At 39.8% G+C, this 15,931-nt stretch overlaps 1 protein-coding gene across 1 annotated transcript; it reads left to right on the top strand.

Annotated features, from left to right (window-relative positions):
* The first annotated feature begins 11,389 nt into the window (after window positions 1-11,389).
* Window positions 11,390-14,171, top strand: Slitrk2 (SLIT and NTRK like family member 2). The gene has a single exon (XM_051178852.1). The coding sequence runs from the start codon at window positions 11,390-11,392 to the stop codon at window positions 13,928-13,930; it is 2,541 nt and encodes an 846-aa protein (XP_051034809.1). The 3' UTR covers window positions 13,931-14,171.
* The last annotated feature ends 1,760 nt before the right edge of the window (window positions 14,172-15,931 follow it).

Raw genomic sequence — 15,931 nt, 5'->3', positions numbered from 1 at the left:
GAACATTGCTAAAGAGGGGGGAAGAAGTTTGAAAGAACCAGAGAATCAGGGAACTTGCTGTGAGATTGTGTCTCCTAGTAACATCAAAAGCTATATCCTTAATGTCTCACCAACATGACTGCCTAAATGTGAGCTGATCCAGGCCTCCCTCAACCTTACACACAATACTAGGGAACTTAGAAAAACTGTGGTTAAGACAGGCCTTCCCCAGAGAAGAACACACCAGTCTGTTGTCCAGTGCCAAACAGTTATCCCTGAAAACATACATATAAGTAACATTGTATTACTCAACAGGTTATATAATATATATATATGACTATATATTCATATTTGCATGCAACAATACAACAATAAATGATAAGAAAGAGGTCATAAATTTGAAAGAGAGCAGAAAATAATAGTATATGGGAAGGCCTGGAAGGAAAAAGGGAATAAAGAAATGTAGCAATTAAATTGAATCTGTAAATAACCAAAAAACAAACAAAAAGATATTTTTTTAAAAAAAAAAATATCAATGACAACATTCTCTTTCCTGTAGAATCTTGTATATGGTGTATTGAAAGCAATTATTTTCTCAGATTGCTGGTGCCTGTGATACTGATAGATTTCACTGACAACATGACTAATTTTGAATGAGGTAATTTCCAAATCATCCTTAATCAAAAACTGAAAAAGAAGAAAGAAAAGTAGATAAACAGACGCATACAGGAAACTTAAGTCCTTAGGTTGTTCTGGACTTTTAGTTGATATCTGTACAAAAAGCAATCTTTGCCATTTTACAGACAGAAAATGCTAAAGGAGGACTTATTGTTTCAGAATTTCAATGAATGGAGATAAAGTAGGTGAAAGTAGCTTCATAAACATACAGATTAACTGCAAACCATTAGCCTACTACCTGTGTTTTAAGATCTCTTTACAAAGAGTTGATTGCTAATGTAGCATGGTAATTTTATAACAATTACTTAAGATGCTATTATATATTTGACAATAGATACATTTTAATGTAACTTAATATAATAATTATTGTTCATCAGAATTCTAACTTAAATGAAGCCATTACTTAAAAACAATATACAGAAGAACAATTTAATGAAGCTATATGTCCTGTGATTAATATCACCACTATGGCTCTTGGATTAGTTTGGTTAATATCCATACTAGAGGTAACAAAGTAAATTTTTAATAGCAGTCCAACACATCCTGAAGATTCTGATGTTAATCAATGCAGTTCTATTCAGACCCTTGAGTAAAACAATGCTACCTAATTTCCAAACAAATGGAACTTAACACCAAGAATCCTAGTTTATATCAAAAAAAAAAATCATCTATGTAGTGTTTACTTATATACAAGAAATAGGGGGATATTTTGAGTGATTATATTTTTTAAAATTATGAGAATATCAATTTATTAATTTGACAATCGTCCTTCTTTGCTACAACAACTAACTTCCATAATTTAACAGCCACATAAAAGTTTTCTTAAATATTATGGTTCCTACTGAAAATACATTAAAATAAACAAAACAATTCAATATGACCAAATGATGGCAACTAAGAGGCCCATATCAGCTAGTGTTATTTCTTGGCCTATGATCACTACATCTCCATATAAAGAGCTAAACCAATCAACACACTGAAGAGCAATAATATGAAGCAAAAACTGAGTTTATCTCTGGTTCTTTTAAAATACTAAAATAAATCACCAATTTTATTGGCAGAAAATTTGGAGGAACAATGTCTCTCCAGTACTTTCATGGTTTTCTGGGGTCCCCAAAAATGATGGTCTTTTAAAGAAAAATCCTTTGTTTCCCTCACAATAGATACATTGAGGACATCAAAGGTTAACTCTTCAGACAGATGCATAAGTTGTAGGATATGCCTTAAGGAATTTACCATTGATACCACTGACTTAGGGGGTTACCTCAGGAACAATAATACCAATAATCAGATGAAGAGAGCTATATGCTAAGTGTCATTGTAATATTATTTAAGGAATACCTGAGACATAATAGAAGGAAAAAAGGGAACAAATAACATGTCTAAATAACAATTAATCAGGATTCAAGTAAAAAAAAAATGTCCTCACTGATTTGTAGTGGTGGATGAATAGTGAATGCATCCAATGCTTATTTCAAAATGATTTTATTTTCACTCTTGCTCTCACCTTACTCCTGCATCCACATTTTTTAAAGCATATTTCATTTTGTGGAAATCACAGTTTTTAGCAAGCCATATCTACCATTTTTAATACTAATACATTAGTCCTTTGTACAAATGAAGATATTTTAAAAATCAGAAATATGTAAGGCAAATCCTTAGTAGCTGTTCTTGTGGCTGTTAACTCATTAGAACTGGGCATCTAGCAAGCAGACATTTTTGAATCTTCCAGCAAACTCAGCAATAATCTCTCTACCACAGCAACACTTTACCATATATTTATACTAGCTAAATATAAATACATGAATGAAATCAAGAGAACTCAATACAGAAACTCGACAGCACTATACCATTCCAATAAAGTGCAAAGTCAAACCCAATAAATTTGGTTTTCTCCTGAACATATTAGGTTATAACTCCAGACAAAAATAAAACACCCAGTTGCAGTGAGATTAATAGGCTAGACTGTGGCAGGACAAATGAAATACATCCTTACTTCTGTCCTATGCCTTATCTGTACAATCTGTGGCTTTTGCTATGCATATTTATTCAGTAACCTTAAATACTGTTCTTGCCAATGATTCACTGGATTCAACCAAAACAGGGAAGATCTAGAATCCTCAGGGAATGGGAGCCATGTGTATGTGGTACTTGATATAACTGATCGAGCGCTATAAATTCTTCAGTAACTTTTCACCATATGTATTTCCTTTCTCCCTTCTGCCTCTATTGCCCAATTTTCCCTTTTCTGATCCATTTTTCCTTTCTTTCCTGCCCAATCTAGTGAGTTAGTCCTTTCAAACTATGAAACAGAATCTATTAGCTGCCTCTGAAATCAATTCAGTGGGTCATAGTCTATGACTATCCAGATTAGGATACACACTACTTCCTGGGGAGCAGCATCAGTATGTATCACCTGCCTCCATTTACTAGTCTTAGTATTATAAGAGGCATTATAAAATCTTGCTCTTGTTGTGTCATTAAGTGATAATGTTAATCATGACGAGGCAGAACAACTCCAGTTTATACATAGTGCATTAATTACTTTTCTCTGTGTGGTGACAAAACACCTGACAAAAGCATTTTCAGAGAGGGAGGTTTACATTGACTTACAGTTTCAAGGGATAGAGTCATAGCAAGGGAAGTCATGCCAGCAAGAGACGGAAAGAGCTGATTAGTTTGCATTTATAGACAAAAAGCAGAGATATGACTATCGATATCCTGCTCTTTTTCTCTTTTATTATTCACTGTAGGAATCTAGTCCTCAGAATGTCATCATCCACTATTATGGTCTCCCCACCTTAAACAATGTTATCTAGAAATTATGCTACAGATATTGCCAGGGATTTTTCTCCTAGATAATTCTAGATCCTGTCAATTACACAATATTTCCCACCATACATATGTGGCTATTTTGAAAAAAGTAGAAAATGGGATGGAGTTTTTGTTTGAATGGTCAGCATTATAAAACAGTAACACGACACACAAGTTTTCTAATTCTTAGTGTATTAAGGAAAATTAAATTTTTCCCATTTTACTAAAATCATTAGATTTTGTTAAATTTCTTTGCTTTAGGGAGTGAGTTTAAAAATTTGTCATTTCATTGTTTCCCTGAATTTATGTGTAGCACCTCGACAGAATTAAGAGTAATAATGCATCCAGTCCTGACATCATATAGATGGTATCAATAGTTTTACACATGAAGAAACTGAAAGAGGAGCAGAATTTCCTATGGACCAATGATGAGGTAATGGGGGTGGGATGTGAGCCCAGATCTTCGAGTTAAAGTACTTAGACATGTGCCCAATTAAAAGACAAACTGCTTTGGGTGCTGGCACACTATTTAAAAGAAGACAAAACCCATGCCAAAATAATTAGAATAATTGAACTGAGTTTTTAAAACGCCTATACTTTCAAAACCATCAGAAACCAAAGTCTAAAATAACCTTTAACTGTAATCATTGGTATTTAGGGCATGTTCTCTTTATGTCACATTCCTTTATTTAGTAATTTGTCTGTCCTTTGGAGTCCTTTTTAAAAAATGTTTGTTTCAAGGGAACAGTTTTCTCTGAAAAGGTACTAATCTATCTTAGAATTCATACTCATCTTCCATTCTGTTTGTTTATCTGATACTTTCTGGTTCTAGTGGAAAAGGTACAGAAAGAATATGCTCAGGTGAACTATGTACTACATAGTAATTTAATAGCATTTGTATAACAACTTAGAAACATGCTTTTTTGCATAGTAAATGAAATTTCTGGTTTTCTTCTAATAATTGTAAATGTACAGCTAAGATTTTATTTTATTTCCCCATTTTCTCACTGAATTTGCAATCAAGGATATCTAATCCTTTAGCAAAACAAACCATACAATAGAAAAGAGGACACAAACATCATGATACATTCACATTGCTCCTATATAGAAGAATTAATAGTAGTGTTATTTATATTAATAAAAGCACATGCATATCAATATGTCCCTTGTAGTCTATTTTATTTAGAAACTTTCCACTAAAACAGAAACTTTTTAGAAAAGTCAGTAGAAGGTAACTTTCAAATAAACTGGTAGACTTAATTTTTTCACATGCTTCAAGCCCTCTTCTACTATAATTATCTGTACAACAGCTCTCACAAAATTTTGTATTGCTCATCATTTAGTGTATATGTGCACATTCGGAACACACTTCAAAATGCTACCCACCTACTTGAAATTTTTTACTGACTAAAAGTATAGTGTGTACTTTTTCATTTTATCTATCACTAAGGTCCCATGTGGAAAGGCAAGTTGCTAAATGCCTTCTGAAGGCTGGTAAGCATGTGAGACTTGCTTTCAAAGCTAATTAAAATAAATTCATTCAATCCATTACTTAGGCCTGAAAAATCCAAATAAATATCAGTTTGTTTTTATTACTGCTCTTATATATTTCTCTAAATTTTCAAACTAGTTGTAGCTTGTGTGCGTGAGAGAGAGAGAGAGAGAGAGAGAGAGAGAGAGAGACTCTTCCTTTTCTCCAGTGGAACATCTCATTATTTTTATACCTGAATGGTCCCTAGATTGGCATTTGGTAGTTGTTAACAGCACCCATTAAGTAACTACAGGAAAGATGACACAGAAAGTAGGGTAAGACAGAGAAGTAACAAAATAACTGCCCTTAATAATAATACAATGTGCACATACTGCCTCTACAATCTGTAGCAAATACCATATTGAACTGTTTTTCATAAACAATCATGGTACTTACAAGAAAAAATGTTTATATGTAGCTGAAAACAGCCTGTCCTCCTGTTATTTTTAAAACTATATAATACTGAAATACTTTATCTGAATGACATGGAAATTTCAAAATAAACTTTAAGATTGGAGTAAGAGGAGCATTAATGATCCATAGATCCAAGTGATAAAATGAAGCAATTTGAGCTATTACTAAAGGTAAACTTTACCTGTTCACAATATAAGATTATCGGTAGTATTCATTTTTAAAACATCATTGTCTCATTAGTCAGCCATTATTAAAAAAATAAAAAAGCCAAACAGAAAAGAAAGGAAAAGCACAACAGAATTTCAAGGGGCAAGAGGTGGAAATCAGTGCTGTATGAATCTGGTTTAAATGTACGGGGAATAACCTTCAAAGTAGATAAACCCTAAAATACATTCACTAGCCTCCTAGCTAGATTTTGCTCTAATTTTGTACCTCTCTCCTAGCATATTTTTTTCTTATTTTTCACTTCTTTTTTCTGTTGTTCCCTATGAACCCTCTGGATATTCTGAGTAAGTAGGATTTGACTCTAAGAGGGCATGTGAAAAGGTCAGAAAGCTATGGGAACTTCAATTAGAGTCCCTCTTGTCTAGGATGAGATGGTCACTGTCTTGGTACCAAAAAATTAACTCCATATTCCTTGATTAGCGGAACAAATTGTAACTTTATCCAGAATGCTCTAGGAGAGTTAAGAAGGGAGACAGTTCTTCAGGAGAACTGCAGTGCTCTTTGTAAAATCCTTAACACTTTTGTGAACTACACTGACTCTTTGAACTCCTTTAATAGAATCAGTCTAGACTACTAATAAAGAGGAAGAAGAAATGAGAGGGAATAAAAGCAAAGGAGAAGGCAAGAAAGAGGGCTCTGACAACTGCCTGAAGCATAAAAATAACCACTGTTCAGGCAGGGTCTGAAACACTGTTAAGTCTTCCTTGTGTTCGAACATTTGCATGAGTCTCCCTGAGCACTATATAATATGAAAATACCTTGTTTAACAGCCTAGAGGAGGCCCTTAAATATATGCAATGGAACTCCTGTGATCGGGTGTTTACTAATTAAGGGAGGCAGAAGCATTACAGGAAGGTGACTAACTCAGATTGCTCACTGCTTTTCTGCTTATCTATAACTCCCACCCCTCAGATATATCAAGCAAGTACCACCCTCATTTTACAAGACATAGTCTAAGGGGCAGCACGAGGACGAAGCTGCAAGAGCTGGGCAGAGCTCCAGTTAGAGGGGGCAGACAGGCAAGAGCAGTGCTCTGCAGTGCTTGTCAGAGAACTGGAGCAGGCTCCTTTGTGGGCTGGTACATCCCTCTCCCGGAGTGCACAGCAGGGACATTTGATCTGCGGGGTGATTGATAAGTGCAGCCACCCTTCTCTTCCTCCCTCTTCTCTCTCCTTCCCCTCCCTCCTTCCTGCCAGAAGCGCTGCTGTGTGGCGAGCTGCTCCAGCACAGCAAGGATCTGCCCGCCCTGGGGTGGGGGTGGGGGGGGCACCGCCTGCTCCTCGTTGTTGTGCCACTGCACATCCAGCCGGACTGGTACCCGGGGCGGTGTGATCTCCGGAGCCTCTCCGTGTCGCGGATGCTTCAGGAGCCTGGGGAAGATCTAGACAGACAGCTCTCTCGGTAAGTTAAGAACACTCGGGAATGCCGTGGCAAGGCGACCCTTGAGCAGGATTCCTTTGGCCTCAAAGTGGGAAGAACCCTGGGGTGGCTAGGCTTTACCTACCGTGGCCAGCTCTTGTGCGTCTTCCTCTCCCACCAGTACCCTCTTTTTCGCCCCCTGACCTTCTGTGGGTGTGGTAGAAATCCAGGAGTCTCATGGCCAGGGATCACCCATGCTAGTGATCACCCATGCAAGATCTTCTGCTAGTAACATACTCCATTCATTCTCAGTGTCCAAGCCCTGTGGCAAAGGCAGAGTGAGTAGCCCTCGCTGCTGCGAGGTCACCCCCTGGCATCAAGAGGTTAGCTGCTAGGGTGTAAGAAAGGTAGGGCTACTCTAGCAGCTTGTGCTTAGTCTCGTTTATTGCAAAGGGGAACTCCTTTAGAGCCTGGGTCTCTCCAGAAGGGAGAGAGTTTAGTGTGGGGCTGCCTGAAGGCTGGAGATGAAGGCTGCTGGGCCTGATGGGCATCTGAGCTGGCTCCAGCCATAAGGGTCACAGGGATGAAGGTGGGTTCTTTGTTGCAGCCTGGCCCACTCTGTGACCTGTGAAAAAAAGCTTGGGTGACCTGAGCCCGGCTCTAGTTGGTTAGTGACAATGGAGGGTGAGGCAGTGGAGAATGCATTTCAACTTCCCTAGTTGCCTCAAGGAAGAGAGCCAGCATTTTGCTTATTTAAGCATCTGCCCCTCTTGCTCTTGGATGTCCCAGGTCACTCTGAACCCTTCTAGCTCCTTTAAAAGCCTACCCCACCCTTTTTAGCAGTTCTTAGAAATACACTGGACCAAATGAAAGTTACTTAAAAGTATTCACTGGGTTTGAGACTTGTTCACTTCCAGAAATGATCATGTTTCTCAAAGTGGCTACAGAAGCCCAGACACAGGCAGAAGATATAGTAGCAGAGTAAATTGACTCTTGCAGAAAGATAACCATAGAATGAAAACCCAGCACCTCAGGCTCCTTGCTGTGGCTCACCATAGCTAGATTAGCACTAAATTTCTTTTACTGTGTAAGTGGTAGAAATGTCAAATCCCCCCCCCCAAATCCTCTCCTCTCTTCCCATCTCTCTCCCCTCCTCCTCCCCTCTTTCCCTTTCATTTATAGCCTAACGATTCTGGTTTCCAAAGCAGCGTCTGCAGAGCATTACCCATGTCTTGAAGATTTTACTGTCTTTGGAAACTAAAACTAATGGCATTTATTTTAGCAGCAAAATATGGGCACTTCCCTGTAAAATATCCCATTAAGTTTAGATTTGCAATTCTCTAATTCATATTAAGTAATATTGGGCTCCAGAGAATACAAGGTCATTCTGAATCCTTTTGTTTTGTTTCTAATATTTTAGTTTCTTGAAGTTAACCAAGTCAGCAGGTCACCTGGTGGAAGAATGTCCCAATCTGTAAAATAATTCTGGTTTGTTAGGCTTTGTATAGCTATCACATTAGCTAAATGTTTGTTAAATGAAAGGCTGAGTCAATAAATCATATCTCCCTAGGAACAATGTAATTGTAATATTTAGAAATACATGTAAAAGCTTCCCTTTCTCATGAAAGGAGCCTATTTTTGCCTATAAGGAATCACCCTGCCTGCATGAAATGATGTACCAGCAATAGAATGGAAGGCTATCCACAACTGCACTCCCTACTCCCAGGACTGAGATGTTCCTTTCATGCTTGCCCTAGGGCCTGGGGAAGAACAATTAAGGCCCCAGAGTGAATAAATCTTGCTAAAGGCCAAAGAGGAATGGCAGCAAGAAGGGCGATCTTGAAGCATGGTCAAAGGCTTTTCTTGAAAGGAGGAAGAGGGAAGAGAGAAAACCAGACATACTGGGCCAGGAGATTACAGTGCCACAGGTGGCCTTATTGCTGAAGTTTATAAACTCCCCCAATGTTTTTATGAGAAAGCAAGGAACTTTTATAAGCTATACAGTCTTAAGGTTTTTACTTAATGGGGAGAGAAAAGGTGGTTTTCCATTCTCAAACTGTTAACTTTGCCTGTGGCATTGCCTACCTGTCATTTTGGCTAGCTCTGAGGAGGCTGGGGGGGGGGGGGGAAGGTGAATTGTTTTGTGGAATAGACACATTTAATCAGTCCCTTTCCTTACTGTTTCTTTCCCATATGTTTTCCTGACTTTTCTTTTCCATCAGAAGTTGCCTATAGCTCCCCCAAGCAGGCATTTTTCACATGTGCAAATGGGCTCTCCACTTGGGACCTCTAGATCCAAGGAGTTATAACACATTAAGGAGATAAGAAATAATGCAGGCAAAAATTCAACACCTAGTCATTTAGGGGTGCTCTAGAAAGGTTATTTGAACCCAAATGTAACATCAGGACCCAGAGGACCATAACCCTACCACCATTAGCAAATGGAAATGGTAAGATCATAAAAGTAGTTACATACATGGCCACAGAACTAGATTAAGAACCCTAGTATTCTGGGTTTCAGCTCATGATTCCTTTTAGTCTTTTCTTAACTGGAATCAGTTCTCTGGCCCTGCATTCTTCCCTGTTTTGGGGGGTGAGATGGGATGGGGGTTCTATGTCTCTGCAGCCTAGAGGGCTCAACAACCCCTGCCTTGGCTCCCACTCCTAGCTGAGTCTCAGCCTGGCAACACTTTTCTGACACCCACTCCACTTCACTTTCCTCCAGGCAAAAAGCACACGTTTAAGCCTCATTATCCGGCTAAGTATAAACCTCAGGGGGAGAAGCATTTTGTTTGTGTTTGGCTCAGTCTACCAGTTAACGTTGAGCTGGCTTTCCAGAGTCCAGGCAAATAGCTGTTTGGCTGGTCACCACCAAGAATGTAATTCCCTAAGCACTGTAACAGAGCTCTATATGTAACGTATTGATCCCCTAGGAGAGTTCTTCTCCCACACAGACACACCAGTGCAGGAACACTCCACTCTGCACCGAAAGCATCTCAGCTAGCAGTCTGTCTAGCTGGCATCAGTCCTGTAAGAGATACAACATAGAAGTTCCTGGGCGGGTCTGGATCCCGCCTTGGGGATCTGGCATGAGATCAGGCTTAATGGCCAGGTAACTGTCTTTATGCAGAACAGGCTTAATGGCAGGGTAACTGTCCTTATGCAATGTATAGATGAGAAAGGGCAAGTAAAAGAGATCACTAACTAGGGCTGCTTTGGATTAGGGGAGTTTCAGTGATGCCAGCCCTAAAGGGAGCTGGGCCGCCTGCTTGAGAAACAAACTCCTGTTCACAAGGAGCTTCTCTTGCCGCCAGCCCAGCTGGAGATAGAGTAATTCTGAAACAACTGACGCTGCTGGGAATTGAGCTGTACAAAGCCACTCAAAGGGAAGGGAAGCGTCTGCCACACCCTCCCCCACCAAGCGCCCTGGATGTGCTGCCCACACTCCTCTCCCCCGTGACGTCACCCCTAGTCCTGTCCTGGGGAGCCTGCAAAAGCTCTCAAATTCAAACTGCTAGACGCACTGCTGCTGCTGCCACTGGACTGAAAGCGCGCGCCCAGGCTCCGCTGTGGCAAACCCCTAAATGACCCAGTCGATGAAACCTCCCTTTGCAATCCTATTTCTGGTTCCCTGCGGCGCAGCTCCTTTCTGCTCCAACCCTCCTCTCCTCTCTGACCATCAGCAGGATTTGAAATTTTGCGCACCCTTCTCCAATCAAATTAAATCACCAACAAAAAGCCGATCATCTCCCTGCAAGCGGCATCTTCTTTTACTTTGCTCTCCCTCTCTCCCCTAAGATGCTAAACTACTGGTGGACTGAAGAGGAGGGGAGTGTTATCTTCTCCTGATATGTGAGTACCCCCAACCCGGGAGCTGTCTTTGCCTCCCCCCATTCTGTCCTCTCCGCTTGCCCCTGACTTTTAATCCCCCCCTCTTTTATGCAGTTTTTTGTTTTGTTTTGTTTTGTTTTTTAAGTAAAGCAATTTCTACTGCAAGCCCAAGACTGGCGATCTGCCTGAGATTTCTTCAAAATACCCCAGGGGAAGAGGAGATGGACCGGATTTAGTAGGACGACTGGATTACTAATGACTCCGTGGCTGGCTGTGACCCTCCGGGAAATCAGGTGCAAGCATGTGTGTTCCCGGACATGTTCTGTGGGTGAGCTTGGGGGAGTGGGTAGAGAAAATGAGAAAAAACTGCTTTACAATACGCGCTGATTTCGTTCTTCTTTGGCGCCCACCCCCTCAGTCTCCCCCTTCCCACCCGCCTCCTAGCTTTGCCATTTTAATCGGGCCTCCTTGTTTCTTTCTTCCCTGCATCCTGCTTATTCCCTTGTCCCTCCAAGGTTTGCCTGTAGGTACCTGAGCTGACATCGAAGGTGCCTAAAGATGCTGAGCAGCATTTGGTTCCTCAGTGTGTTAACCATGGCCGGGATCTTACAGTCCGAGAGCCGCAAAACTGCCAAAGACATTTGCAAGATCCGCTGCCTGTGCGAAGAGAAGGAAAACGTACTGAATATTAACTGTGAAAACAAAGGATTTACAACTGTCAGCTTACTCCAACCCCCCCAGTATCGAATCTATCAGCTGTTTCTCAACGGAAACCTCTTGACCAGACTGTATCCAAACGAATTTGTTAATTACTCAAATGCAGTGACTCTTCATCTAGGTAACAATGGGTTGCAGGAGATCCGACCTGGGGCATTTAGCGGTCTGAAGACTCTCAAGAGACTGCACCTCAATAACAACAAACTGGAGGTATTGAGAGAGGACACTTTTGTAGGCCTAGAGAGCCTGGAGTATCTCCAAGCTGACTACAATTACATCAGCACCATTGAGGCAGGGGCATTCAGCAAACTGAATAAGCTCAAAGTGCTCATCTTGAATGACAACCTTTTGCTGTCTCTGCCCAGTAATGTGTTTCGGTTTGTCCTGCTAACTCACTTAGACCTGAGGGGAAACAGGTTAAAAGTAATGCCTTTTGCTGGTGTCCTTGAACATATTGGAGGAATCATGGAAATTCAGCTTGAAGAAAACCCATGGAATTGTACCTGTGACCTACTTCCTCTCAAGGCATGGCTGGACACCATTACTGTTTTTGTTGGGGAGATTGTCTGTGAAACTCCTTTCAGGTTACATGGGAAAGATGTGACCCAACTGACCAGACAGGACCTCTGTCCCAGAAAAAGTGCAAGTGCTGATTCTAGTCCGAGGAGCAGTCATTCAGACACTCATGTCCAAAGACTCTCCCCTACAATGAATCCTGCTCTCAATCCAACCAGGGCCCCAAAAGCAAGCCGGCCACCCAAAATGAGAAATCGTCCAACTCCACGAGTGACTGTGTCAAAAGACCGGCAGAGCTTTGGTCCCATCATGGTGTACCAGACCAAGTCCCCCATGGCCCTCACCTGTCCCAGCAGCTGTGTTTGTACCTCTCAGAGCTCAGAAAATGGTCTAAATGTTAACTGCCAAGAAAGGAAGTTCACTAACATCTCTGACCTACAGCCCAAGCCTACTAGTCCAAAGAAACTATACCTAACAGGGAACTATCTCCAAACAGTGTATAAGAATGACCTCTTAGAATACAGTTCACTGGATTTGTTGCATTTAGGAAACAACAGAATTGCAGTCATTCAGGAAGGTGCCTTTACGAACTTGACCAGTTTACGCAGACTTTATCTAAATGGCAATTACCTTGAAGTGCTGTATCCTTCTATGTTTGATGGACTGCAGAGCTTGCAGTATCTCTATTTAGAGTATAATGTCATTAAGGAGATTAAGCCGCTGACCTTTGATGCTTTGATTAACCTCCAGCTCCTGTTTCTGAACAACAACCTGCTGAGGTCCTTACCTGATAATATATTTGGGGGCACAGCCCTCACCAGACTGAATCTGAGAAACAATCATTTTTCACATCTGCCTGTGAAAGGAGTTCTGGACCAGCTTCCTGCTTTTATCCAGATAGATCTGCAAGAGAACCCATGGGACTGCACCTGTGACATTATGGGGCTAAAGGACTGGACCGAACATGCCAATTCTCCTGTCATCATCAATGAGGTGACTTGTGAATCTCCCGCTAAGCATGCAGGGGAGATACTAAAATTCCTGGGAAGGGAGGCCATTTGTCCAGATGATCCTAGCTTGTCAGATGGGACTATTTTATCAATGAATCACAACACAGACACACCTAGGTCAGTTAGTGTGTCTCCTAGTTCTTACCCTGAACTACACACTGAAGTGCCACTTTCTGTCTTAATTTTAGGATTGCTTGTTGTTTTTATCCTGTCTGTCTGTTTTGGGGCGGGGTTGTTCGTCTTTGTTCTGAAACGTCGCAAGGGAGTGCCAACTGTTCCCAGGAGTGCCAACAACTTAGATGTAAGTTCCTTCCACTTACAATATGGGTCTTACAACACTGAAACAAATGACAAAGTTGATGGTCACGTCTATAACTACATCCCCCCACCTGTGGGTCAGATGTGCCAAAACCCCATCTACATGCAAAAGGAAGGAGACCCAGTAGCCTATTACAGAAACCTGCAGGACTTCAGCTATGGCAACCTGGAGGAGAAAAAAGAAGAGCCAGCCACACTTGCTTATACAATAAGTGCCACTGAGTTGCTGGAAAAGCAGACGACGACAAGAGAGCCTGAGCTGCTCTATCAGAATATTGCTGAGCGAGTTAAAGAACTCCCCAGTGCAGGTCTAGTCCACTATAACTTTTGTACCTTACCTAAAAGGCAGTTTGCTCCTTCATATGAATCTCGACGCCAAAACCAAGACAGAATCAATAAAACGGTTTTATATGGGACTCCCAGGAAATGCTTTGTGGGGCAGTCAAAGCCAGACCACCCTTTACTGCAAGCTAAGCGGCAATCAGAACCAGACTACCTCGAAGTTCTGGAAAAACAAACTGCAATCAGTCAGCTGTGAAGGGAAATCATTTACAACCCTATAGCATCAAAGGATGCTTTCCAAACTGTTGGAAGTACTGCATTTGCTTTTGTTGTGTCCTCCCTTCCCCAGTCCTAATGACAGACTGAAAGCCTTGGGAAAAGGGGTGAAGCAATGATATTGCTCTTGCAAGCTTTCCTTTAAATTATTTTACTCTTGATCTCCCACCTCCACCCCCCTTCTTAGGAACCACCAGTGAACATGAATGTTTCTACACTGCATTTTTAGGTTTTGTTTCTGTTTTTTCTCTTTTCTTTTTCCCAGTGAGGGAGTGGAAAAAATGATAGTGAATGAAGGAATAGTAGGTAAAGTTTTCAAATGAGAATAGTTTGTAGAAGATCTCCAAAGATCTTTTGGGACTACAACTCCTTTTGTAAATAATGATCTATGGTATTGCCATCTTCAGTTACCAAGTATAGGCCTGGGCATCGCTACTTTGTGTTAAAGTGCCTTTGCACTTAAGTATATTACTTAAATATTGCTTTTAGCTTTGAAACTTAAAAGTATTTTAATGCGTTGTATTTTAAAAATTGAAATAAATGTAAAATAGATCTATATGTCAGCTGTATTAAGTCGAGGTACAGTTTGCTTGAGTTATAGAAACCAGCCTGTCATCAAATGATTCTAGCTTAGGACTTTATAGACTTAAATGTAAAATATTTCCTTTATTCTGGGTTTGTTATAATGATTTTATTTAAGTCAAGAAAGGGGATTTAACCGTGGACTAGAGGTAATAAGCCACCTCTGTCGGTATTAGCAATTCATTAATAAAATATATTTAACCCAATATCAAGAGTGAATTGAGCAATTAATGCCCTTCCATAAATCATTATTTTACACTAACATGGTCAATGTTTTAGATTGTTTTACTAATTAAGAGTACATTACACAACTTGTAGTATATTTTTTCTGCATCAAATTAGATATTTTTATATATTTAAATGGAAATCTGTATTTCTAACTTTTTAATTGAAATTAATATTTTTTCTGCCTATTGCAACATTTTCTATAAACACATACCAGTAGAGGCCGCCATACACCTCATTTAATCAAGACACAAGAGCCATTAAATACCTTGAAGGAAGACTTCAAAGGTAAGATGAAAACTTCCCACATAATTTCTCTGCAAATTCAAGACAGCAGAGATAAAATTGCATATGTTACATTTTATTTCTTTGAAGATCAAAAGTTAGACACAAAATTCTTTTCAATTTTCACATTTTTTGACAAAGGTAGATTTTCCTCTTGACTATAATTGAAGCGTTAATGAGGTGCTATCAAATCATGTACTATTTGCATCTCCAATGGGTATTAATAGTTACCTAAACCACAGCAGTAAGCATATTTTTTCCTTCTGCCTTCTTTGGGCATGCTTTACTTGAAAAATTTCTTGTTAGCTTGAGCAAGCTTTTTGTTTTGGTCTTACTTGTCAATTATTTTAACTAACCAACTCTATATAACATTTATGAAGCCTTATTAGACTGTAAATAATTTTTAGATGCAATCATTATTGTATGATTTAAACAAACAGCCTTTCTTTACAACAAAAAGTAGTTTCGTTTTGTCTATTGTAAATCCTTATGCAACTGGGATGGTGATCTGCATATAAAGTAGTCCAGCTTTTCAATTCCTTATTAAAGCAAGTGATGGCGTCTGAAAGAAGCACACTGTTTCCTTTTCATAAATAGGTTAGTGCACATAATAATCCTTTATTATCATGTGGAGATTGAAGTGGATCTTGATAACTTACTTTTAAAGCTTTAAAATGACTAATAGTACATTACCAATATTAATTCATGCTACAGGCTTTCAATTAGAAATTACTTAAATTCAAATCATATGAATTAATAATTAACGGTGCAAAAATGAACTTTTTAAACAACAGGAGATAACTGTGTTCATATAAAAGAGGAAAGGACACTTGGGGGGACGTTTTAACAATCCAAAATCCCCGAATAGCTACAATGACTGACTTATATG

Source organism: Phodopus roborovskii, unplaced genomic scaffold (genome assembly GCF_943737965.1).
Source record: "Phodopus roborovskii unplaced genomic scaffold, PHOROB, whole genome shotgun sequence".
In the NCBI taxonomy this organism is placed as follows: Eukaryota; Metazoa; Chordata; class Mammalia; order Rodentia; family Cricetidae; genus Phodopus; species Phodopus roborovskii.
Note: the sequence above shows the minus strand (reverse complement) of the source record. Positions and strands in the feature narration are given on the sequence as shown.